General features: G+C 39.7%; 2 protein-coding genes across 6 annotated transcripts in view; one reads left to right on the top strand and one right to left on the bottom strand.

Annotated features, from left to right (window-relative positions):
• lrig1 (leucine-rich repeats and immunoglobulin-like domains 1) overlaps positions 1–20,693 on the top strand; it is a 62,997-nt gene extending 42,304 nt beyond the window's left edge. Inside the window, exons 14-18 of one of the 2 annotated variants that reach the window (XM_057844800.1) lie at positions 2,662–2,943; positions 7,260–7,694; positions 7,769–7,903; positions 13,969–14,193; positions 18,936–20,693. In XM_057844800.1, the coding sequence (XP_057700783.1) occupies positions 2,662–2,943; positions 7,260–7,694; positions 7,769–7,903; positions 13,969–14,193; positions 18,936–19,147 (1,289 nt within the window). In that variant the 3' untranslated portion in view covers positions 19,148–20,693. Of the gene's footprint in view, positions 1–2,661; positions 2,944–7,259; positions 7,695–7,768; positions 7,904–13,941; positions 14,194–18,935 lie in introns of both variants that reach the window. The other variant, XM_057844799.1, reaches the window with a different exon arrangement.
• slc25a26 (solute carrier family 25 member 26) overlaps positions 299–27,824 on the bottom strand; it is a 99,510-nt gene continuing 71,984 nt past the window's right edge. Inside the window, exons 10-11 of one of the 4 annotated variants that reach the window (XR_009064303.1) lie at positions 22,298–23,670; positions 299–7,647 (exon numbers count right to left, since the gene is read on the bottom strand). Coding sequence is in view for 2 of the 4 variants with exons in the window: in XM_057844802.1 (XP_057700785.1) it covers positions 7,644–7,647; positions 23,575–23,670 (100 nt within the window). In the remaining 2 variants the exon portion in view is untranslated. Of the gene's footprint in view, positions 7,648–22,297; positions 23,671–27,824 lie in introns of those variants that run through there. The other 3 variants (XM_057844802.1, XM_057844803.1, XR_009064304.1) reach the window with 3 other exon arrangements.

The following is a 27,824-nucleotide window of genomic DNA, read 5'->3' as shown; positions in this document are numbered from 1 at the left end:
TGCAAAAACTCAAAATCCTATCAGGACTTACAGTTTAGACTAACTTAAAACTTAACTAGAACTTAAAAATGGCTTGACACAAATAGATATTTAATTGAAAAACGTGGGAAAAAATCCTAACTTTTAAGTGATGTGTGTTATCAAGCGTAAAGGCATTTTTAGGTGTGTTTATATATATATATATATATATATATATATATATATATATATATATATATATATATATATATATATATATAAAATATATATATACTTTTTAAAAATAAGATTAAAGGTTTTTTGAGTGAAAGCAGTGAATTAGTCATTTTTTAAAATTCTAGTTACATCTGAGATACAATTGTTGGCTGTTTTTAACAATATACATCAAAAATAAAGACATTGATTGACTGAAAATGATAAAATGTCTTGTTTTCTCATGTATATCTATAATTGCTCTTCACCTAAAAATATATTTGTTTTATCCGATTACTCGATTAATCGATAGAATTTTCAGTCGATTACTCGATTACTAAAATATTCGATAGCTGCAGCCCTAGCCCAAATGCATGATGGGAAGTGGAACCATGACTGTGCGTAGTGCTACCAATTGATATATCTTCTCTGCGTTGGGAAATAACATAAGGTGATAAGAAAAAGATCAATTACTACCTTTCTTCCCCACATTGCTTCCCATGATATTTCTAATAGTAGGGAGAGGGATTGTAAGGCTTTAGCCATTTAAAAAAAGGCTCCAAAGGCTGCCAAAATTCACTCTACTCATTATGTGCAGCCTTTCATCTCTCTATATAGGTAAAACGGTGCCAATACTGATTGAGTGTGACAATGTGTGAGTAGGTCGTGCAGCGCATGCATTAATTGCGTTTAATATTTTAACGTGATACATTTTTTAAAAAATTAATTACCTCCGTTATCGGGATAAATTTGATAACCTTACCTTAAGCCTAAACTAAAGACTCTGGATGAGTGTAACATATTATGTCTGTAACGTTAAATACAATTTGAAAACGATTTAATTAAAAAAATATATATATATATATACCAGAGGTTGCGCTAGACTTTTTCGTTGTCTGTCATTTTGACTGACAGGGTCATAAAAATCCGGTCATAATCTATTTTTACCCGTCACTTAATTTTTTAAAATGATGATAATGACATTGTGGTGACCCTTTGTTTGGCATAATTCACCTTCCGTACTTGTGTGTCCATTTGGCCGAGCGCGTTACCGGCTACGACAGTCACGTGACAGAGACACTTAAGAGCCGCGCGCGGTCCCCTCTCTATCCACTCGCTCTCGCTATATGATTGGCCGAAGAGTCGAAATGCTCCCCCGTGAAATGCCTGTTTAAAAATGTTCCCGTTGTTACTTCTTGCGTTCGCTTATAAGTGCCCATTTAAAAAGGAAAAGCGATGGATGATACTACACACAGAGCGTATTATTAACAAATGTTAAAGTTGTATAATCATATAGCGAGAATAAGGAACGTCACTGACAAGCGCAGGCCCCCGCGAGTGGATAGTGAGGGGTCTAGGATAGTGCGCCTACAGCTAACAAGACTCTTAACATTGCATACCGCTTCAGCATATTCAATAGTATTTAGTTTTCATTCATTTTAAATTAATATTCTGTCCGAACAAGCTTAACAGAGAATCCACACCGTGCCATCACACATCAAGCAGATGAATATGTAACTTTTTCTCCGCAGTGACAAAAACAGCTGACTGTGGCCCCAGTAGTTAGGTAGCCTACCATATGTAGCATATGGAACAATGAAATTAACAGTTCACCTGCTGTGGCCTGAACGTAGTCTCACACTTTCCTCCTGGTGCGCATGGACTTGAATTGCGTGCCCGCTTGTGCAGTCCCTGTTTTTTCACCTCTTTTATCAACACCATCGTCGTTTTGGGGCTTTTTGAGGAAACTTCGGACACTCAGTTGCCTTGACATTTTTCAGAGTAAGGCCAACGACGTCATGCATCAAGAGAGACAATAGCTAATTAATAAGCTCACTCGCCACCCTGTGGTCTGGGGTGTGAATTGCAACCGGTCAAAATGACGGATGGACTTCAGTTTTTTCCGTCACCGTTTTAAAAAATCGGTCAATGACGGAAAATATTCGGTTAACACGACCCCTGATATATACGGTATATATTTAAAAAAAGGCATGGCCGATATTTTTTTGCCGATTCCGATACTTTGAAAATGACGTGATCGGACCCATGATCGGCATCCCGATCGATCGGGACATCTCTAGTAAATAGTGTTTTGTTTTTTTTCTTTCATTTTCTTTAATGACAAAGCTTTAGAGCAAAACCCATCAGTTATCTGTTAATATGTGTGTGATCGCATTACTTCCACTAAATAAAACGCCTGTTGACATTTCACTTATCTGCTTATCAATTGTTCCGTTCGAGCGAGAGCAATTAAGTTCATTTTTTCCTTTTTCACTTGAACAAAACTCTTCTTTGTCTTGCTATTTGTAACCAATTGATTCAACTCCATGACAGAAGCCATCTCTTTGCCGCTCTATCTTCTCTGCCTTTTCTCTTAGCCTGGCGCATTGCTCTTAATTCTGCAGTCATCTTGGTGTTTGAAAGCTCCCTGGAGTATAATTCTGTCTCTATTGGTTTTGATTGAAGCTTTTTGGTCTGCGTTGTCCACAGTGCTTCCATCCTTTGTGAAGACTCCCAGGGACAGCACCATCAGGACGGGCCACAACGCCAGGCTGGAGTGCGCCGCCGAGGGCCACCCAGCTCCGCAGATCGCCTGGCAGAAGGATGGCGGCACGGACTTCCCTGCCGCCCGCGAGCGCCGAATGCACGTTATGCCTCACGATGACGTGTTTTTCATCATGGATGTCAAGTCGGAAGACATGGGTGTCTACAGCTGCACGGCCAAAAACACAGCGGGAACTGTGTCTGCTAACGCCACGCTGACTGTACTTGGTAAGAAGCTATCAATTAGTTCCTGCTCATGTTTTGGCCTAGCTAGGACTTGAGCCTAAATCAGTGGTTCTCAAAGATCGACTGCATTAAATATTCAAACTATCTATTAGAGCTGGGAAAAAATATCGTTTGGCGATATATCACGATCTGTATATTGATAGTTTTTTATGAATATGGACTCTTTAGATCAGGGGTCTCCAAACAGGTCCTTAAGGGCCGCTCTGGGTCCTGGTTTTTGTTCCAACCGATCGACAGTTTAACCAATAAAGTTTCTGCTAAAACAAGCAGCACCTGACTGCAATCAATTGATTTCACTAGTAAGACACCAGATTGGTGCATAGGTGTTGTCTTGTTTTGTTGGAATGAAATCCTGAGCCCACTGCGGCCCTATGTGGAATAGTTTGGAGACCACTGCTTTAGATACGTCTAATGTGCTGCCACAAGCCAACAAACTAGAGATGTCTCTCTGTCCTGCTGCTTTTCTTGGTTACAGTGCGCTATGAGATTGCTTGTTAAAGTTAACAATGAGTGACAGCTGTTCAGGCTTTGATGTTGCCAGAGAAGCCTGGGAGCGCTATACTTAAAAGAAGCTGTTTAACAAGCTCAATGATGATTGACACATTGTTGAGCTTGTTAGCGGTTGTGTGAGTGGACATTTATTGTGTGTGTGTGTGTGTGTGTGTGTGTGTTCTCAACAGCGTGTGTGGATTGACTCACTGAAGTATTTAATAAAGACAAGTATTTTTCTTCGTTATCCTTGTTTAAAAATATTTCAGTGGGGCAGTAACATGTTTAAAACTTTTTTTTTTTTTTTTTAACTATATATTGTAAAATGGGATTTAGTTTAAATGGAGGTACATGTCTATGTGTTTTTATAAATTTTAAAAGGTAATATGTTGCCATAGTTGAAGTATCGCAGTACAGTATTTAAAAATTCAAACGCTTCCGGGAGAACCGGAGTGTTAGAACTGGTTCCTATCGATGCTCAATGCCCTAGTCACCGCCCTATGACGTCAACAACAATGGTGACTTACTAGTTAAACTAATTTAAGAAATTGTATAAAAACAAAAACATCAAGAGGGTTTTCATTATCAAATTATTTCAACTCATAATAATGTTTATTTTTTAAGAACTACAAGTCTTTCTATCCATGGATCCCTTTGACTCAATCCTCGAGTACATTACTCTTTTTACCCCCGGAATCTCAGAGCATTTTTTTGTAATTTGTTCACTGCCATTGACAGCGGTATATGTCCTATTCATTTGAACAGGGAGGACTGGCAGTGAATAATCATGTGTTAATGTTTCAGTGCCATTTGAACTGGGAGGAGGCATGAAATAATATGAGCAGCAACATGAGCATAATGTTCATGATGACTGGCTGGGTGAGAATGCTCATGTTTCAGTGCTGCCAGCATACGGTCGCTGCCAACCCTTCCAGTCAAAATGAATTGGACATCTAACGCAGTCAATGGCAGCCAATGAGTTCATGTTGGCTCTGATAGTTTTCCCACATCTCCAAAGGCAGCGTCTTGTAAATAGCTCAGCTCTCATGTGGGAAGCGGTAGAATGGCCAGCTTTATATTTTTCCTTTCCTCAGCAGCTGTGGCCTTGCGTTGGGTCAGGGGTCAAAGGCCAGCGTTTAGGGTCAAAGGGGATTGTTGGGGGAGCAAGAGCAACTCACAGAGGGATGTTTGTTAGACATTCCCAAACAACCCCCACCACTACACCTCCACTCTCTGTGGGGGAGACCAGTCATGGCTGCTTCACTGCAGGCCTGAGTGCTCTCAGTTTATCGGCCGTTGGTTCAAACCAAAGCGAGCCGACTAAGATCATCCTTATCCATGGTCTTCTCTTGATGAAAAGAATAAATGGGCAATTGTTTTCATCAGGTTGCCCTCCAAAAAGGTCTTGGTGGTGCTTTGCCGTTAGGAATGTACTTGAGGCTGTGGCGACTGAAGACTAATCCTCTCAACGAAGCAAAATATAGAAGCAAGCGGCTATGCTGATAGACTGAATCTGTGATGTTTGGGTTTGAAAAGAAGGGGGTGGGTACGGAGGGGATTTTGGCGGCCTTGGAGGGGCCCCTGTCTGGAAAAATGTTGGCGAGAAAAATGGGATCCCGAGATGAGCAGGGAAAGGAGGAGTGTGTGGCGGGCAGGGGGCGTGAAGGTATGGATGGTGGAGCGGAGAGAGTGAGAGAAGATTGATAGCGGAGAGACTGACCACTGAAGTGGGTTAAGTGAGATCTCTTAATCTGTATTTCCCACTGTGAGGGGAAGTTCTCAGTGTGCGGAGATAGACACAAGCACACACACGCACAGAGTATTGTGTTGCATTCACTAGTATGTGTAGTTGCTGGGGAAACACTAGAATGATTGTTCTCTGGGGGCCTTTGTCCCTGGAGAAATCCTCTTCGTGGTAGATAAAAACGTATCCTGAAGATGTTCACTGATGTCAGTTTTTTTTCCCTCACATTATTTGTGTATTGTCATCTGTTCTTTCCATTCTCAGTTGGCAATCGGAATTAGAAAAAGTGACACGTTTTGCCTTTTGTGAGCTGTTGCACTGAAAAATGAGATTTTCAGATGGCCTTTTTATTTTTTGTGCTTTTGACAACCTTTCTGGAACTGTAACGTTATCAATTATGATATATTCAAACTTAATTAACAAAAGATCATAATAGCCAAAAAAGATGGTCTTTCAAACAAGCTTTATTTAAATACTTTTACCCTAATTTTAAACACTTAAGCAGCAAATATCTATAAAGATGGCACCTTTTTAGCAGTTTTCACATTGCTTATGATTAGGGCTGCAGCTATCGATTATTTTAGTAGGCGATTAATCGATGAACTAGTTAGTTCGAAAAATCGAGTAATCGGGTAAGGAACATGAAAAATTAAAATACCTGAGCTGAGCCTCAAACCGTATAATTTTATTTTATTTTTTTAATGATCTATGTAGAACAGAATTGGCTAACTTACATAGCAAAGGTCTGCTAGCTTAAATGCTATAAAATGCTAACATTTTGTTTTTTACAATGCTCTTAACAAAAGGTTCAAACACATATTCCCACAAAAAACGGCTAACTATATCTATAAACGAAATTACGAATGCATTAGAAAACATTAGCTCAAACACAAACTTATGTTGGTCTTAACAGGGAGCAGTTGGATTCAGTCATGTGAAATGAGGCAGACCAGAAGGCAGTGTATCCACCCTTATCAATAAAACTAAATGCAAACACTTTCAAAATAAACTATTACAACGCCACTTTAATTAAACAAATACTCGAAGCAATAAAATTTTCAGGGCTGTCAAACAAATAACATTTTTAATCGAGTTAATTACAGCTTAAAAATTAATTAATCGTAATTAATCGCAATTCAAACGCAATTCAAACCAACTATATGTTTATATGCCAAATTTTTCTGTAAATTATTGTTGGAATGGAAAGATAAGACAAGATGGATATATACATTCAACATACGGTACATAAGTACTGTATTTGTTTATTATATTTGTTTACAATGAATAACAAGATGGCATTAACATTATTAACATTCTGTTAAAGTGATCCATGGATAGAAAGACTTGTAGTTGTTAAAAGACAAATGTTAGTGCAAGTTATAGAAATTTTACATTAAAACCCCTCTAAATCTTTTCGTTTTAATACGTAAAATTTTCAATCAAAAAATAAAGTAGTAGCCCGCCATTGTTGATGTCAATAATTACACAATGCTCATGAGTGCTGAAGCCCATAAAATCAGTCGCACCCAAGCGCCAGCAGAGGGCGACAAAACTCCAAAAAACACAAGTAACAAGTGGACATTGCACTGTGCTGTCATTTTAATCTGTTTGAGCGGGCATGTGCATTAATTGCGTCAAATATTTTAACGTGATTAATTTTAAAAAATAATTACCGCCCTTTAACGCGATAATTTTGACAGCCCTAAACATTTTATTCGAATATTTTTTTCTAATCGAATACTCGAGTTAATTGATTAATCGTTGCAGCACTACTTATGATGGTTCCACCTACAGATGCTCACACAAAACTTGGGATACAAACCTTGAGATAATATTTTCAGGGGTGAGAGTTAATGTATGAGTTGATGTATTTCGAGAGGAAAACAAACGTATAGTTCTCGAAGATGTCAAAACTGCTTTTTCAATTAATTATGAACTAAATATGTCAACATTATTCATTGAAGAAGGAATATACAAATCCTCAATGTCTGTGTGACTTGATTCTTAGATAGTTTACTATGTGGAAATTCATGAGTTTTCACAAGCTATGTATATTTCTTCGCAGAAACCCCCCACTTGGCGCAAGATCTTGAGGATCGTAACGTGGTAGTGGGTGACACGGTGGCCCTTCAGTGCAAGGCGTTGGGAAGCCCTCCACCCCGAATCACGTGGCTGCACAACGACCAGCCCGTGCACCCCACCGATCGTCATCACTTCACTCCCGGAAACCACTTGTTGGTCATTGGCGCCGCATCCCTGGAGGATGCCGGCCGATACACTTGCCTCATGTCCAACACACTGGGCACGGAGCGCGCTCACAGCCAGTTGCTGGTTACTCGGCGCCGCGGCCCCTGCGTCCCGCCGGCGGGCCTGAGCACGGTCACAGTAGGAATTGTCGTCATCGCCGTGGTGACGAGCATCGTGGTCACCTCCCTGGTGTGGGTGTGCATCATCTACCAGACAAGGAAAAAGAGCGAAGATTGCAGCGTCACAAACACAGGTGAGAGTCTTCAAATGTCAAAATCGAGGAGGTTGGAAAGCCACGCTCTAATGCTTGCGCTTGTTTTTCCGTAGACGAGACGATCGTCCCTCCCGATGTGCCGAGCTACCTCTCCTCTCAGGGAACTTTGTCAGAAAGGCAGGACGTGTGTATCCGTGTCGAGTCTGCTGGCGGACAGCAGCCAAATGGACACGTCGTCGACTCGACAGGTAGCCAACTCTTACCCGTCGTCTTGCGTGTCATTAATCATCCATTTTTTTTGCTGACGGTTGCACAATGTACTTATGTATGCTAGGGGTGTCCAAACCATGACCCGATGCCCAATTTTTATTGGCCTGCAGCAAATTATTATGAAAATATTATTGAATATGGCCTCCACAAGAAGCTTAAATTCTGCCTACATTCTGTGGTACTTCTCAGCTTTACCACTGGATGGTGTTAGTCACTTAAACTGCCTCTCGATGAACTCAGGTGTCAAAACAAAATGTTGACATCAATTTAGGAAACTGTAGAATTTCAGTGTAGAATTTTCAGTTTTTGTTTGATGTAAACGAATTGATACAATAAACTAGAAACTGCAATTTCTGGAGAAATTACTCTGGGTCTTTGCTCTGTGGTGATACAGATCATAACCCCGACCAGGTTGGCTTGGGGACATTTTGGGGACAATACCAGGTCACTTTAGGACTAGATACATTTTGAAATTTTTTTTGTTCCCCATTAAAAAATGAATGGGCAAGTTTTTGTCAAATTTCCGGGGAACTGTAAAATTTTTTCAAATTCTGTATATAACTTTTATGCCCCTCACCATCCCGGAATTTTTTATGCCCAAATTGTGTGATTTGGTCAAAAATTGAAGGACTACATACATTTTGAAACTTTTTTTAGTTTCCCATTAAAAATGAATGGGCAAGTTTTTGGCAAATTTCCGGGGGACCGTAATTTAAAAAAAAAAAAAAAAAAAATCTGTATGCAACTTTTATGCCCCTCACCGTCCCTGAATTTTTAATGCCCAAATTGTGTGATTTGGTCAAAAATTGAAGGACTACATACATTTGAAAACTTTTCTTTGTTTCCCATTAAAATGAATGGGCAAGTTTTTGTCAAATTTCCGGGAAACCGTACATTTTTTCCCAAAAAATTCTCTCTGTCACTTCTAGGCCCCTCGTCGTCCCGGAATTTTTGATGCCCGAAGTGTGTGTTTTGGTCAAAAATTGAAGGACTAGATACATTTTGAAACTTTTTTAGTTTCCCATTAAAAATGAATTGGCAAGTTTTTGGCAAATTTCTGGGGGACCGTAAATTTTTTAATTTTTCAAAAATTGTAGGAGTAGATACATTTTGAAAATTGCTTTTTTTTCCCGGATAATTACCGTTTGCAGTGCAGCAGAAAATTTTTTCGGCGCCGTTTGAAAAATTCCCTGGGTCGCGCAAAAAAAAACGCACGTGTCGATACTTAAACAGTGCCGATCGGTCAAGCGTTTCGGGATGCACGGTGCGCCGGAGAAATCCCATTAAAAAAAACAAAGAACAAAACAGAATAACACTATCTGGGTCTTTTTTCGAAGACCCAGATAATAATCCATCGAGATAAACTGAGTTATCGCTGTTGTGATTTCATTGACTTTTTTTGTGTCGCTGGACATTTTCTCTTCGTCCCGTATATATTGCAAGATCCTTGTACCTTTGGATGATGTATTTTGTTGCTGTAATGGCGAGCAATGAGTGATCATGTTGCACTGCCATTGACGTTCGATCGCTGCCAACCCCCCCTTCAAATTGGATTGGACGTCTATCTCTGACAATTGCAGCCAATGACTTAACACTTTAAAAAAACACGATTCCAATCCACCGTTCAACAAATGAAAGTGGAAGGATTCCATGTTACTCCTTGCATCCTGTTTTTTTCTGAAAGCAGCCCTCTGAGATAAAAGTTTGGACACCCCTGACTTATGGAAATTGTAAATTTCTGAAATGCACGCGATTAAGGTGTTACCTGATCCTTGAACTATTTTAGCAATCAGGGAAATTTGGATTTCAGATTGGACTTGCATTGGAGGTTTTTGGAGTTTATATAAATTTACAATAGAACAGGTTCCCACCTGAACTGTCTACAGTACATAGCAGCTGGGGACATTGTGAACTTTAATGAGTTTAATGAGCCTGGTGGCTGCTGTAAAAATAGAAAGCAAGCAAACATAGCGTGCGAACGTCTCAACTGTAATTGTATCCAATTCACGTAACAAGATGTTTCAGGCCTCACCCCTGATTATTTTAACATGCTCAATACCTTATTTACAGTAGGTAGAGTCGGTTTATGCTTTTGAATGTGAACAAGTAGCAATCATATATACAAGTCATTGTTTAGTTTCAAAGTAGAATACCGTAATTTCCAGACTATAACGCACTTGACTATAAACCGCAATGACCAAATTTCACATAATTTATGAGAAAAGCCATTTATATGCCACCCCTGACTCTAAGCCGGACAATTAGGTTCTCTTAGTTCGGGTTGAAAACGGCTAATGAGTGCTAGTATCACATTGATTTGAAAAAAATAAGCATCAGATGGAGTCCTAATGATTTGTAAAATCAGTTTCTTTTTCAAGCAAGCTTTTGTCAGTGTTGGTGTAGCAGCCGCGAGACATGTCATGTCACAATTTGGATATTCATTTTTGTTTGTTTTTTTAATAATATGTCTAATTGTCCAAGGTTAGACCTAAATGGCTCTTCGGAATTAGCAGCAAGGGTCTTCTCTTTCACAACATAGCAGGTACCTGAAATTAACTAGTTTTCACACAAACAGACCCTATAAAACTAAATAGCTAAGAATACCCTTGTGAAGTTAAATCCCCATCAGACACAAATTTATATGAAAATGATGTCAATCGTTTGTGCTACGTTTGTTCTGTAAAAAGTTTCGTTTGTGCTGCTATCGTTTTTAAGATATTTCAAATGCGTTTATTAGTCAATCTGATGTCAACCAGCCCCCCATTTTGGTTAAAAATGGTGTCAATTGTTTACTCTTCACTTGTGTTGGTTTGTGGTGTAACAAATTTCGTTTGTGCTGCTATGGTTTATGAGCAATTGAGATATTAATTTCAAGTGATGACGTCACGCAGCCCTCCATCTCCGGCAGAGTGGAACCGCAGTGGTGCCATTCGTTTGTGCTAGGTTTGTGCTCATTTTTGCTGTTTGTGCTGCTGTCGTTTCATAGATATTTAGATATTAATTTCGAGCGATGACGTCAATCGCAGCCCCTTCGGACGGAGTGCACCAACTCTGTCAATGACAGAGGGGTGTCCCAACAACTAGTGTAAATGTAGCACAAACAAATGGACCTTTTTAGGTCCATTTTGCAGGAAAATGCGAGTCACTTCATCACTGGAAATTAATATCTCAAGCCCCCCAATTTACTGCAAAATGTATTTGAAGGGGTGCCATTTGTCCGTGCTACATTTACACTAGTCATTGGGACACCCCTCTGTTATTGAGAGAGTTGGCACGCTCTGTCAGCTGCAGGAGTTGGAGACGGAAAAGCTGCGAGTGACGTCAACACTCGAAATTAATATCTCAATATCTATGAAACGATAGCAGCGCAAACGAAACCTTTTACAGCACAAACGTAGCACAAACTATTGACATCATTTTTATATAAATTTGAGTCTGACGGGGGGCCAACTTCACGAAGGTGCTAAGAATGCGTTAAGAGACTAGAATACACACCGAGCGTGCTCAGATACTCACAAGAACTCAAGAGTAGGCATGTGCTGGTATGAGATTTTGAGGGTATGATAACCATAAGAAAAATACCGCGGTTTCACAGTATCTCTGTATTGCAGTTATAACTCTGAAATGTGTTATTTTGAGATATATGGGTTTAAAAAAACAAAAACTTTCCATTGAACAGGATTTTTAAAAAATTTTCACAACATCTTTGCAAATTGGAACATCAGCATGAATATAATGTTAAAATAAATACATAAAATAACAAATATTTTAAATTAAATTGACAGCGCGTGTGTGTATGACTCATACCATTATTTACATATTATACACACCCTCTCTCAGCACAGAAAGTTGCCAGAGAGAAAAAACAGCATAGGTTGTGTTATAAAACTGTTATTTTGAACAGATGTTTACAATGGCGGAAGACTTTACAAAAGAAGGCTAATGGTAGAGAGGAAACTAGTTAGCTGTCTTGGCATGCTAACTAGCCACGTTATCTGCCTCGTTAACAAGCTTACATTATAGTATTTGTTTTATCCTCGCTAGACACACTAAACATGCTGGAGTGAACTCTCGTATCTGGTGGGAAACGTTCATGATAGCGTTTACTTAACTTAAATTTTGTGTTAAGTGAGGAATGATGGTCACGTGAATGTGAAATCATGTTGGAGGTCCTGCTGTCCTTTCTTCTCTAAGCTACGGCTGTCTGAGTCTTTTCGGTAGCCGAAGTACTCCCATACTAGCGACTTTGTCTTATTTTGGGGGGGGGGGGGTAAAAGCTCAGGTGTTATTTCACCACCTTCAGCCATTGTGTCTTCTCTACACCACAGCAACAGAGAAGTGTCATCGACAGACACAGGACATAGCAACAACTGGAGGGGCAGGGGTGAGCGTTGCCGCTCCAAGCCACGGATTTCTCGATTCATTTTTGGGACATAAAAAAATAGCTAATACCGTATGATGGAAAATTTTTACTGGTTTTGAAACCATGACGTATTAATACCACGGTAAACATTGAAACCAGTAACTGGTACATGCCTATTCAAGAGTTGTCAAAATTGAACGCTCACCCAGAAAGGGCCAAGTGGGTGCAGGTTTGCTTTCCAACCAATGAAGAGGACACCTTTTCACCAGTCAGATCTTTTACATGTGTAATCAGTTAAACTTTGTCAGGTGCTGCTTGTTTCAGCAGGAAGTTCATTGGTTAAACTCTCTTCACGGAATTGGTTGGAACAAAATCCAGCACCCACTTGGCCCTTTCTGGAATCTGTTTGACACCTGTGCCCTAGTGGTTAGGGACTGTGAAAACACCCTAAGTGGTAACGTCATTATGATGCAGCAGGACTCAGAAGGGAAATGTTACGTCATTTTATTTATTTTTATTCGAAACTATGAAGCTCGTTTGTAAAATAAATAAATAAAATTTTAAAAATCCATTAACTCATTTGCTCCCAAAAACGTATAAATTCGTTCTATTTTTAATTGTTTCAGTGCCCAAAAAACGTATTTATACGTTTTTTACGTTTTTTTTTTTTTTCACAAGAGACATCCCTACGTTCTGATGCAAGTTTGCTCCAAAGCACAACGCTTAAAATCCATTTTAAAGCACTAAAACTGGCCACTGGAGGGCAGTAGCGCATTTGGTAAGAACTCATACGGACCATGAAAGGAAATGAATGAAGAGAAATAGTCAGGAAACGGAAGTTGGAAGAAGTAAAAAGCGTGAGAAAAATGTGAAACGATGTAAAACAAGGCACATGCCCCACAGTTCCCTGGGTGAATTCTGTTATGAGGTAGTGCTCACGACAAAAGAAAGATTAAAAAAACATCTATCTTGATAAGACAGACAGGCAGTGATGAGGAAAAATTTACCCCGTCTGCTGATACAGCCGCGGCCACAACAGCATCATCTCTCAGTTCAATAGTTTAGTTTTGTTTAAATAAATTGTTAGTTTGCTATCAAAAGCTCTATGTCTTGTTGTTTAAGTTATTTTGTAGAAGGAAAACACTGCAGATGTTTGGGATGTCACAAAAGCAAAAAATAGCTGTGTTAAAGTCAGTTATGTTTGAAATGTATGCTTTTACAAAAAGCTCAATTTCTGGTTTTTCCTCAGAAATTGGAAAATTGCTCAAACTAAGCTATTTTCTAATGCTGATGTCTAAAGAATGGAAAAAGATATGAACTTTTTTTTTCCTGCTGAAAGAAGAGAGTCTAATCTTTCTTTTGGGGGTGTCATGTTTATATAGCAATACAACAGAATTTTCTGTGGGCCTTGCAAAATCAGTCAAAATCCAGTAAAATGGCGAGGAGCGAAGGGGGTTGCTCTGGTGAAAATGGCTGGGAGTGAATGAGTTAATAAGATGTTTATATCCGGAAAAATACGGTATACTGTATTTTGGAGACAGCACTGTATACACTATGTCCTATAAACTACAGTATATTAGAATGTACTGTGCTGTAATCTCTTAGTGACACCTGCAATCACATCCACTTTTCCTTGATCTGAATTTCCTGCAGGTTTTGACGCTGCGGTCTTGTGCACAGACTGTTTGGAGAGCAGCGAACACTACTCCAAAGACCCGGACTATCAGGCGCACAGCTTCGCCCCAGCAAGTCTTACGGAGTACCAGCAGCACCCCGCTCCTCCTCCCTATTCTCAGTGTCACCCCGGGGAGCGCGCGCCCCCTCTCCGCAACGGGATTCCAAAGGACGCGCAAAGCTTTTCCGACAAAGGCGACGTGCTGCGAGCGAATCTGTGCGATAAAAAAGGTAAGAGAAGACAGCCTCTATGGAATCTAAGAATGCGTGTGGAGGCCTATGTCTTTAGGAGTCACTGTTGATTGATTGGCCAAAACCACGCGGTGCAACATTGTTGCAAGCCGCAAGTTGCAAAAGTGAGCGGGCGCCGGGCGATGCTGCCAAACTCTTGGTTACATGCCTTAACTTGTCCTACTCGAGTAGGGCTCGCCTTCTAATAGCACACACTGTACATCGAGCTGGGAAATTTATCTTCAAAAGGGGCTACGTGGGAAAATGAAACAGTTGTCGAAGGTCACTGCAAAATTCAAACCTCAATTGAAGGAAAGAATTTAACATATCTTGAACTCATTGTGCATAGAGTGTATTTATGCAGTGCTAATCTCAATCTGACATTGATTGAGATTGCTACTTTAACCCTTCCATGCACAAATTTTTACGTACGTATTTTGAGATGGGCAATTACAGTATATACAGGAGTTGGATAAAATAATGTAAACACCTTAAAAATCAACAAAAACTAATTTAATAAGGTGTAGATCCGCCTGTTGTCGATGAGGTATTGATTCATACAACTTGTCAATTGTTTCCAAAGGAATTTTAAACCATTCTTCTGTTAGGACACCGTTTCCAGTCTTAATTGAATCTCTAAAACTGACCATAAATGCTCAATAATGTTGAGGTCTGGGGATTGTGCCAGCCATATGACATACTCAACTTCATTAGAATGTTCCATATGCCATTCTTTAATAATTATTTTCAATGATTATGATTATATACAGTGGGGCAAAGAAGTATTTAGTCAACCACTAATTGTGCAAGTTCTCCCACTTGAAAATATTAAAGAGGCCTGTAATTGTCAACAAGGTAAGACAGAATGTGGAAAAAACAACCCAGAAAATCACACTGTTTGATTTTTAAAGACTTTATCTGTAAATCATGGTGGAAAATAAGTATTTGGTCAATACCAAAAGTTAATCTCAATACTTTGTTATGTACCCTTTGTTGGCAATAACGAAGGCTAAACGTTTTCTGTACTCTTCACAAGCTTTTCACACACTGTTGCTGGTATTTTGGCCCATTCCTCCATGCAGATCTCCTCTAGAGCAGTGATGTTTTGGGGCTGTTGTTGGGCAACACGGACTTTCAACTCACTCCACAGATTTTCTATGGGGTTGAGATCTGAAGACTGGCTAGGCCACTCCAGGACCTTGAAATGCTTCTTACGAAGCCACTCCTTCATTGCCCTGGCTGTGTGTTTGGGATCATTCTCATGCTAAAAGACCCAGCCACGTCTCATCTTCAATGCCCTTGCTGATGGAAGGAGATTTTCACTCAAAATCTCTCGATACATGGCCCCATTCATTCTTTCCTTTACACAGATCAGTCGTCCTGGTCCCTTTGCAGAAAAACAGCCTCAAAGCATGATGTTTCCACCCCCGTGCTTCACAGTGGGTATTATGTTCTTCGAATGCAATTCAGTATTCTTTCTCCTCCAAACACGAGAACCTGTGTTTCTATCAAAAAGTTATATTTTGGTTTCATCTGACCATAACAGCTTCTCCCAGTCCTCTTCTGGATCATCCAAATGCTCTCCAGCAAACCGCAGATGGGCCTGGACGTGTACTTTCTTCAGCAGGGGGACACGTCTGGCAGTGCAGGATTTGAGTCCCTGGCGGCGCATTGTGTTACTGATAGTAGCCTTTGTTACTGTGGTCCCAGCTCTCTGTAGCTCATTCACTAGGTCCCTCCTCCCCTGTGTGGTTCTGGGATTTTTGCTCACCGTTCTTGTTGTCATTTTGACGCCACGGGATGAGATCTTGCATGGATCCCCAGATCGAGGGAGATTATCAGTGGTCTTGTATGTTTTCTATTTTCTAATAATTGCTCCCACAGTTGATTTCTGTACACCAAGCGTTTTACCTATTGCAGATTCAGTCTTCCCAGCCTGGTGCAGGTCTACAATTTTGTCTCTGGTGTCCTTCGACAGCTCTTTGGTCTTGGCCATAGTGGAGTTTGGAGTGTGACTGACTGAGTTGTGGACAGGTGTCTTTTTATATCGATAATGAATTAAAACAGGTGCCATTAATACGAGTAACGAGTGGAGCCTCGTTAGAAGAAGTTAGACCTCTTTGACAGCCAGAAATCTTGTTTGTAGGTGACCAAATACTTATTTTCCACCTTGATTTGCAAATAAATTCTTTAAAAATCAAACAATGTGATTTTCTATTTTTTTCCCCCCACATTCGGTCTCTCATGGTTGAGGTTTACCCATGTTGACAATTACAGGCCTCTCTAATCTTTTCAAGTAGGAAAACTTGCACAATTGGTGGTTGACTAAATACTTATTTGCCCCACTGTATCACGATATATAACCATTTCGATATTTTGTCACACCCCTATGTCTAATAGTAAAAAATAGAGCTGGGAATCTTTGGGCACCTAACGATTCCATTATAAAACGATTATTGATGCACTCCCCTCCTTTTTTTTTTTTTTTTTTTTTTTTAATGTTTTGTACATTACTTCCAACATTGTTCAAAAATCCTCTCAGGCTAAACCAAACTACTATTTCAGTATCAAGTTAACATATAACAGTAAACAACTATACAAAAATAACAGTAAATAAAAAACTCCAGTCCCCATTCTGTATCAGCAGCTTTAAACTACATTCAATTAATTTAATGTTGTGAATCAACTGTTACAGTTGTTAAAATTGCTCCAGTTATTCCATAATTTCCCATCTGTCTACTTTTGTCAAAGTTTTTAAAACTATTTCATCATTTAAAGATAGATTCAAGACAAGATTCTGCCGATTTAGGAGTATTTTAGATAAAAAGTTAATTAGGTTCGCTACAACAGAGCCTTCTAGAGAGGTCTACTGCTTTAAGATGGCGGATGTTTACTTACGCCGGAAAGTCTGTCATTTCGCATCTCTGTTCAATCATACATGTTGTAACTAGGCATGTGCCGGTATGAGATTTTCACGGTACGATAACCGTGAGCAAAAATACCGCGGTTTCACGGTATCACGGTATTGCAATTATAGCTCCAAAATTTTGAGATGTATGGGTTTAAAAAAAAAGAAGAAAAAAAAGCCATTGAACAGGATTTTTTCAAAACATATTTGCAAATTGGAACATGAATATAATGTGAAAATAAATAAATTAACAAAAAATAACAAATATTATATAAAATTAAAATAAATAGAACCTAGACTATACCCACAGCCACAGCTCAAGTTGCTCAATTTTAGAGTAAGAACAAAATAATTGCTATAAAATGTAAAAACACTTCTAAATAAAATTAAAAATATATACTGTATGACTTTTTTTTTGAGGGGGGAAGCTCAAGTGAAGTTTCGCCATTTTCAGCCACTGTGTCAACTCTAGTCTACATGATGTCATGCCTTTGTGTTAAAAAGAACAAAGAATTCATAAGTTAATAAGTTAGTTAAAAATGTATGAGTTAGTTTTATAAATTAGTTAAAATGTAAATATTGTTGAGGAAAGGTTTCATCTAAAAAAAAAAAAAAAAAAAAAAAAAAAAAAGAGGAGTGAGACCTCTCTCTCAATTAGCGATCTTTGACGCGATTATTTTTCTTTCCCCCCTGCATTCAAGCTTTCTCTCACTCAGCGGCTGTGAGACATAAAAGAAGCTGCTCTCCCAGTTTAGCCTAGTCTAACATCCGTCTTTGTAAGTTTTAGTTAGTTTGTATATTGAATTTGAAAGGAAAATGTGTGTTTTGTTTTTGGCGAACTTTTTAATGGAGCTACTGCTATCCTGTTGAACCTAATCACACGTGGAAAAATACAATTGTACAGCGTTTTAAATGTATTTATTTGTATATTTCACCACGATTTGAGAGCTCAATAAATTGAAGAAAAGTACGCCTTGTGTTTGGAGGATTTGTTTTTGGGTGTGCTGGCTGTTTAGTGACACTCACGGCAACAAACGGGAAGGGGTGAGCGGTGCCGCACCAAGCCATTTCGGCTGCATTTTGGCACATGAAAAATAGCGAATACCGTACTAAGGTATGACGGAAAATTTTAGTGGTTTTGAAACCGCGACGTTTTCACACCATGGTAAACCATGAAACCTGTAACCGGCACATGTCTAGTTGTAACACCGACGTCGTCTGTCTTTTGCATCTAGTTCTACATATACAGTGGGGATAACAAGTATTTGATACACTGTCAATGGGAAAACCCATTGGCAGTGTATCAAATACTTGTTCTCCCCACTGTATATGATATCTACTGTAGCCGTATGTTTGTAGCAACTGGGCACTGTTTGTAGCGGCTGTCAGCCGCAGTCAGGTATGATTGTTTTTTTTATCTAGCGGCATGAGTTGAACATGATATTTACTCTCGGTCTGTTCCTCATTGCGTCCCAAAGACCGTGCTGACTGTGTTTTACTTCTGCTTTACCTGGTATAATTCAATAATCGGAATTTGGATATTTGTGAATCGTTCTCGAATCTTCCACGGCCGAATCGCGAATAATCTAAGAATCGGAAATTTCGCACGCCTCTAGTAAATACCCTATCACATACTCTGACCTGGGCTGTCAGTGAATGAGTTATGCGAATGAGAACTTTGGAATTGACCACTGACCCTGAAAGGGTAAACTCAGCTGCAGCAATTTTTATTTGGACTTCATAAAGGGCCGATCAGAGTTTTTGGTCTGCAAACCCTACTTTATTTACCCTCAAATGACTATATCTTATTTGTTTTTCTTCTATTCCTCCCCAGCAAGCAGAACGGGGGGACCAGCATCTGTTTACGCGTCGCAGGAGGATTCTTTTCACCCTCCAGTGAAGCTGTCGAGCCGAGGACGTGTCGACGGCGAGTACGAGCCCGAACTCAGGCAATCCCTGCTGTCCAACGGACACTCCCTTAGAGACTCGCCTGATCCGCGCACCCCCCACGAGGAGAGCCAGCGACTAGCGGCGGACTCGCCGTAGCCGCACAGACTTTTTAGTTGTCTTTTCTTTGCACTGGGAAATAAACTGCTACCTCATATCGAGGCCAAGCGGAGGGGCGTCCGGAGTTTGAAGGCGGAGCTTGTGTGGGTGGCGTCCCATCTGAGCGTACGTGCTGTACATAGTTTTAAAAAACCTTCTGTTGGGAGGTGACCACTAAGAATTCTAGCTCCAAAAAATGTGACTTGCATTTGAAGCAAATAGGTAGGGAACCATGTACAGTATGTGAAAGTGCTGGGACATCAGACTGTACATAAGAGTTTTCTTATTATATATCTTTTACAAAAGAGTATTTGGATTTATGTGCATGACAAAGAAAGGAGTGATAGTATTTTTATTCAAAACAAAAGGAAAAAAAAAAAACTTTTTCAGCTTTTACCAACAGTCAGCTGCGGTGCCTTATTGCATGGTCATAGGAAACATTGTCGACACTGGTACACTATTGCAAACGGAACACTTGATTGCACTTGAATGTTTTCTTTTCTCTGAACTGATATCACAGCCAAATGACTATTTCATTATTCATGCATGTTGTATGAAGGACAAGCTTTTAGTGTCAATGAGGTTGGTGTGTCGGTTTTTGGAAGATGCCAACAAAAGCACTTGTTTGCTCTTTTGGCAGTCACAAAATGTCTGTCAGCAGGATATTCTCAAGAATCGTGAATATTTGGGTCACCAGCAGCTCTAAATGCCATCATCTGGATGTCGTTTCAAGCTACGCTCATATCTACAGCTTCCAAACACAGCAACTGTTTATTGTGTTACTGCTGTAAAGTGAATCAACACACAACAGCCAAATGCCATCTGTGACCCTATCGGGGTAAACTAGGACACCCACACATCCCTGGATGGCAGCAATAACCGGTTACCATTGCAGTCAACGTAGAAGGGAAAAGGGACAAACTAAAGGTGTTGTTCAACATTAACTTATTAAAACACATTGAATGTCAGCGTTACAAGATGGCGAGTGTCTGCTACGGTATTGAAGTGTAATAAAATCACATTTGGCTTTACACGTTTGATCCCCGCTGGTTTTTCTAAACAGAAAGAAAGGTGTGTTTTGTTTTGAGTCACACGGTCGACAGCCGAGTTGGTGTTTAAGCACAGATCACATGTCCTGCTGGTTATGGAGGAGTCATCAATACAAATGGAGCATGCACAGCAGACATGGAACCGAAAGACCTTGATGTTCAAAGCACACACAAATACACACGTGTGTAGCTGATTTTCCCAACTGGAATGTCTCCTAAAGTTCCAAAGACAGCAGGCATTTTCCCCATCTTATGCGGGCTGTTTAAAATATTAGCAACACAGTCAGAGCTGACCGGGGGTTGGCCAACGCGCATTCCAGATGGAAGTTGACCACTGGAGGACTGAAGCTCCCCAGACTCCGGAGTCCACCAATCACACGACAACCATTGTTGTCCAACAACCTGGTGAAAAGCTGCATGACAAATATTCCCACCTACATGGCATGTGTCGTTCGTATAACCCCCCCATCCGTCCCAAACACACACACACACACACACACAACCTGGATTTATGGCTGAACCAAGAAAGTAAATTTGGTCTCAACATTTACTACTAGTTCTTCTAAAAAAAATTACCATATTGTGATAAAGTTCATTATTTTCTGTAATGTACTGTTAAACTTTTATATATTTTAAATTCATTACACACAAATGAAGTAGTTCAAGCCTTTTATTGTTTTAATATTGATGATTTTGGTAAAAAAAAAAAAAAAAAAGTCAAGAACAACCAAAAATCCCAATGGCAAAAAAATAGCCTATCATGAAAAGGTACTCTAAAGGTAGGACACTCTCAGGGCATTTGCTTTTGGTGCCTCGTTTGCTAGCTTTCAGCCACATATTATGCAGAATGGACTTCATTGTAGGGTCCTCTTCTGGCTCAGTAAGTGGCCTTTTCCCCGTTAAAAAAAAAAAAAAAAAAAAAAAGTCCAAAGACGTCGCCGCACACAGCCAACAGCAGCTAACGTTACTGTTTACATTGACCCACCCCAGTATGGTGGCCAACCACTAGAGGGTGACTTACACAAATCTCTGCTTGGATTACTTAATAGAGTAGACAGTCATATAGACCCCACTCACCAACGTCACACAATGACGTGTCGCTGTATCCGGCCACCATATTGTCCGTCATTGTTTATCCGTATTCTCAATGGTTTCTATTTGTCGTGCAATTTATAGTGCAATTCATGGAAGCCCCGGTGCTTTCACACGCTGTAAACTCATTGGATGCGTTGCATAAAAGGCGTTATGTGGAAAAGCTTCAGTTTATCCATTCGCCAGATCCATATTTGATGCCTAAATCGATATTTTTCGACCCGCTGTCTTCGCCGTCTCTGCCTGACATCTGCTACCCCGATATCTACAACTATCTTGTCCACAGAAACTCAACCTATTCTCACGAAAAACTTTGAGTAGCACTCAAAGCAACATTACCCCGAGTGACCCTTTACTTTCAATTTTCTAAAATGGCGACAATCAATAAAAAAAAAAGTTGACTGCGATGGCCGACGCTTCAAGGATAGGTGGATATTGGACTATTTCTTCAATACAATACCCAACAACTGTGTCTGCCTCATTTGCAAAGAGACAGTCGCTGTTTTCAAAGACACGCTGACATGTACGACAACATTACAAGGAAGATACGCAGCGAGAAATTATAGCAACTTGGTTAGTTTAATTTCACAGCAGCAGTATTTCGCAAGAGCCAGAGTGTCGAAAGAGAACGCCAAAAAGGCGAGATTGTTGAAATTATGAATTTAAAAAAAATAGTAATAAAGCAAATGTGACACACAAAAGGGCTTGCTAAAAATTGTTTAAATATATTGTTCTACGTAAATCAGCCAAGGTAGCCCACCACATTTTTACCACACCAAATCTGGCCCCCTTTGCAAAAAGTTTGGACATCCCTGTTTAACTGATGATCCGTAGACGAGGCCAGCTTCTTTTACTTGGTACCAGCTAAATATTATTCAAAAAATAATGACGGCGGAAGAAATAAACATCTTGAATTTGAAACTGTATGTTGTCGGCGATTAGCCTCGCAATGATCTTAATTGTGGTTGTCAGCCCAAAACCCTCTAAATATATATTAAATGCATCTTACCAGGTATAAAATGACTACTACATAGTCTGTGGTGATCGTTTGGTGCCCAGTTTTGTCGTCGAAGTGCAGCAGTCCATCTCGCTCTCCTCTCCGGGTCTCTCGGAATACGGTAGAACTTTAAGTCTCTCCGTCTATCTTCTCTGTTACTGCAACCAACCGCCACACACGCCTTGAGCATTTTGATTATTAATGTTAACGAGCAGAAAAACACGCCATAATAGGAGGAATTTACGTAGCGTTAATGCGTAAACAAGACGAGCTGACGGACAATATGGCGCGGAGGCGTGGTTGTGACGTCATGTGAGTAGGGTCTATATTGATGTGTCATTAGGCACAGGCCAAACTGCGGTCGTTAGCAAAGGATTTATTATTTCTCCACAGCCCGGTAGCTAATGCCCCACAGACCGGTACTGGTCCCAGGCCCGGTGGTTGGGGAATTACTGCTGTACAGTATAATTTCCAGGGTTAAAAGCGGAGGAAAAAAGAAGTAGCTTACAGTCCAAATATTACTGTAATTGCTCTTGAATGATGTTTTGCATATTCATTTGAGTATATCTGCTGTGTCCTGTTGAATAGTGTGAAAAAGGCTCATACATAGCAGGCTGGTGGCCTCTGTACATTTAAAATGACAGGTATCTTTCTATTTAACAAAAATAACTGACAAACTTTAAATTGGAAATAACTCGGCGCCACAGTTCTGACATTTGGGGTCCAAATCTCACCTACGTATTCAACCTCACCGCAATAAATCTTCAGGTTTAAATTAGGAATTAGGGGGACAGTGGCCACTACAGTGGAAAGCTAGGTGATTATTTCTGATCATGCCTACAGAGTTATAAAAACACTCGAGAAAAGAATCCTGATTCAGAGTTTCATAATTTGTGCATGAAAGTGTTAAGTTTCCTCAATCAGGATGTTACGTTGGGGAAAGTATATTCGCTTCAGCGTAATTCTGTCTAAAACAAGAAGATTACATACTATCGGTTTATATCATGTCAGTGCCCCAATTTTTAAAAAGAATTGCTTATATTTGCATTGACATGATGCCATTTCATATTACCCTTAATTCCCATGCGTTCCCACTGATGCCATTAATAGTGAAAGTTATTGTGTCTCCTCCCAGTTGAAATGGATTGAACGTATATCCTTGTCAATAGAAGTATATAATGTATTCCTTGTATGTATTGGCCTATTCCTCTTTGGAAGCCACCGGGTGCTACGTTCACGAACGCCGTCTTGGTCACAGTCAGTCAGTCCCACACTGAGGTTGTGCTTACAACAGCAAAGTCCGGCGGGCTTTCTCGTAGGCTCCCAGGAAAATGAAACCGCCCACGCTGATGAAGGTCATCCGCGGTATGCTGCCTGCAAACAATCTGTCGGAGAAAAAGCCATTTTATGTATTTATTTATTTATTATGGAATTTATCTGTCCTCTTTAGCTGCTTAAACACTGAGAACGGTAAATATGGCTATGTTCATACAGCGGGTCTTAATGCACAATTCCAATTTTTTTACCAAATCCGTATTTTTTGGGGTGCTAGTTCAGACTGCCTTTGTCCATTGAGCCAATCAAAGTATTAAACATGCGCACTAATTCGCAGTCCAACAAGCGTTGAGCAAACTGACCCGCATCCGCAGAAGCATCAAAACAAATAACTACGCACTGTGCGTGCATGACACACACACATAAGCTTTATGTGTGGCGCACAGTAAGACACTGAGCATTATCAGGCTTATCCTTTTTTTAATTGTATTTTTTTATGAATGTGGTGAAGCCCGCCTCCTGCGTAGATCAAGCTAGGTGCTAACGCGAATATACAGCTACATCGCTGCTGTCTTGCGTGCCGCTCTCGCTCTTTGCTGACGTAAGTGCTGCACTGATTCCGATTTGGGAGACTTGACAGTTCAGACCGCCGCCACATTCTGGAAAAACCAGATCGAAAGTCACGAAAGTGACCCAGATCGGGTTCGAAATGGTCCACTTCTATGCGACTTGTCCCGTTCGGACCGGCAAGTTAATGCCTCACTCGAGTCGAAAAAACCCGAAAAAATCGGATTTGTGCATTAAGACCTGCAGTATGAACCTAGCCTACGAGTACCCTAAAGAAGGCCATAACTAGGGTTGGGCATCGTTTGAAATTGAACGATTCCGGTTCCAATTCCGATTCCATGTTTCGATTCCGGTTCTGAACGATTCCAGATTCTGAATCTTTTAAGAGGCGGGATAAAAAAAAGAAATGCAGGGTCCAAAAAATTGCATAGTTTATATCAAAGTCTTAACTTCAAACTTTGAAATTAAATGAACTTCTCATAGGGCTAATTATAACTTGTATATAAATATCAGTCTTTAAACTCGAGCAATTTTTTTCCGCTCGGCGGTCGGGGCATCAAAACAAGGACCGGGAGCATCGTGGTGTTAGAACCGGTTCCCATCGATGCTCGATGCCCAACCCTTGCCATAACAAAAGTCAAAAAGCTCAAATGACCACACATGCTGGCTCTTCTTGTTTCCAGGGTGACCATATTATGATTTTCAAAAAGAGGACTCAAACAACCAACACAAATATTCCCCGTTTACTCTTATATTCAAAGTGCATACTTATGTATTATTAGAATGCATGCACGCAGTGTGCTTGCATGCATGACGTACACACATAGGGTCAGTTTTCCCGGCCATGTAAGCAATTTTGAAATATTGCTCATTTGGCGCACAGAAAGCTAACCGAGCATTCTCAGGCTTATCCTTTTTATGTATTTAATTTTTTTAATGACTGTGGTCAAGCCCGCCTCTTGCCTAAAGCTGTCATACACGAAAAGATTTTACACAGCCACAAGGAGAACAAGCAACCATCTCACATAGGCCTGACCCATGATTTAAATCCGAAATAATTGATTGTGAAGCAATAGTGGTAACCGCTTAACCCACAAGCAAGTATGCGTATGTAATACATATTAACATCTACACACCCATAATCACTTATCCTGCGTCAGGGTCATATGTGAGCTGGCGTCTATTGCAGCTGTTTTTGGACAAGAGAAGAGGTGCAACGTGGACTGGTCTAACATAAACACTGACGATTCACACCAATTTGGAATCATTGTCGAAACAATCATGCGTGTTTTTGGAACGTGGGACGAAGTCAGACAACATAACCACATGAAGCCCCAATTTTGGCTGTTAGGCAAAGTGATAACCACATGAATGTTTTGTATGAACTGTGCACATTTTGGGTTTCGAGTAGTTTGGATGTTCTTCCTTCGTTGTGTGGGGTTTTATGCAAGTACTTGGTTTCCTCCTACATGGCAAAACATCAACATGTTAGGTTCAATGACGAGACTAAATTGGTGATCGATAAGAACGTGACTATGAATGGTTGTCTGCCTTGTTCCATGATTGACTGATGACTACTTCAGGGTGTGTTCAAAGTCAGAGCCCAAAAAATTGGTAATACAGTGTTAACCCTACATACGAATTTAATTCGTTCCAGCACCTGGTTTGTATACCCATAGGAATACATTATAATTAGATTAATTCGTTCCACAGCCCAAAAACCTAGGCCAAATCCTTAATAAATACTAATATTAAAAAAATAATAATATAATAATTACAATCTAACGACTCGGGTCCTAATTTGGCGGTTGTGTTTTGCATGCTGTTCCTGAACAGGCTGATGAGAGAGTGAGAGGGGTGCTTAAGAGCTTTTACTTTCATTTTCCATGTTCTCTTGTTATTGGTGTCGGCTACCTCGGACAATAGCTGTGTTGCATTGCACAAGTTCCGAAACTAATGATTAATAAGCGGCATGGAAAATGAATGAATGAATGAATTTTTTATTTTCAGTTTTTGTCGGGGGGGGGCTGACGACGCTGGAAACTTCATTGCCGATGTTACACAATAATAATTGTCACCTTAACTTATAAAGACTGGCGAACGGAGGTCGGCGGAGAAACGTCGAGATCGTAGACATATTCCATAATTTCCATCTTATATTCAATGGTAAGTGTCACCTTTTTTCACTACCTGCACTAACCTGCTTGGGACCCAAGCTGATTTCTCTCAGAAGAAAATCTGCCGTGCGCAATGGCGACGCTGTTGTAAATCGTCGTATTGAGCATGTCGTCAGATGTCCAGACAAATGACGAGTCAAATATTACGTCCGATGTCGAAAGGATTGTAATATAGGTAATTTATTAAATAAATTGTATTTTGATTGACACAATTATTGATCATTTAAAATATATGTAATTTCATTTTAAAGTTTTACATATATATATATATATATATGTATATACAGTACCGTGCAAAATTTTAGGCAGGTGTGAAAAAATGATGTAAACTAAGAATGCTTTCAAAAATATAAACAATGATTGTTTATTTTTATCAATTTACAAAATGCAAAGTGAGTGAACAAAAGAAAAATCCCAAATTTATTCTGCAGCATGACAACGACCCCAATCATACAGCCAATGTCATTAAGAAATATCTTCAGCGTAAAGAAGAACAAGAAGTCCTGGAAGTGATGTATGGCCCCCACAGAGCCCTGATCTCAACATCATCGAGTCTGTCTGGGATTTCATGAAGAGACAGAAGGATTTGAGGAAGCCTACATCCACAGAAGATCTGTGGTTAGTTCTCCAAGATGTTTGGAACAACCTACCAGGCGAGTTCCTTCAAAAACTGTGTGCAAGTGTACCTAGAAGAATTGATGCTGTTTTGAAGGCAAAGTGTGGTCACACCAAATATTGATTTGATTTAGATTTCTCTTCTGTTCATTCACTGCATTTTGTTAATTGATGAAAATAAACTATTAACACTTCCATTTTTGAAAGCATTCTTAGTTTACAGCATTTTTTCACACCTGCCTAAAACTTTTGCACAGTACTGTATATATATGGCGGAAAACACAGACAAAACTGAAAAAGCAGTTTCAGCTCTTGCACTCCTCTTTAAAAGAAACTATTGTATTTTAAGCCAAAAGAACTGTTGTGTTTGATAGAACAATATGTCTATATGCTGCCACAGCAGATTCATGGCGCATTAAGCCCCCGAACTATTTTTAATTTGTCCGTTTTACCCTGGAAACCCCCATTTACAGACGTCGCACAACTGCTTTTGTTTCAACCCAGCCATAAAACGAAGGTAATTAATCATATCTATTATTCAAAATGTCATTTTTAGCTTAGAATCATTAATTGATGTCTAATATTTCGTTAAAAAAAAAAAAAAAAACTTAAAAAAATTATTCACTCGCATATTTCAAACTTTTAAACAAATTACGTCACAATGAAAAAAATGGTGTCTGTAAACAAGTCACGGATACCTACCTCATAACAATCACTTAATTGTATTTTTTTTTTGTTACTGTCGCATTTTCTCCGATATGTTAGATGATAAATAATCAATCCAAACAAAGAAAAATTGGAAGAAAAAAAAACGTTTAAAAGGGTAAATATATGAAATAGAAAATCTCGACCACTCCTTGATTTCTGCATCGCGACCCTTGTTATGTTTCACCCATAAAATCCCC

This window comes from Corythoichthys intestinalis, chromosome 9 (assembly GCF_030265065.1).
Source record: "Corythoichthys intestinalis isolate RoL2023-P3 chromosome 9, ASM3026506v1, whole genome shotgun sequence".
Lineage (NCBI taxonomy): Eukaryota > Metazoa > Chordata > Actinopteri > Syngnathiformes > Syngnathidae > Corythoichthys > Corythoichthys intestinalis.
The sequence above is the reverse complement of the archived record's forward strand: the minus strand, read 5'-3'. Positions and strand labels throughout refer to the sequence as shown.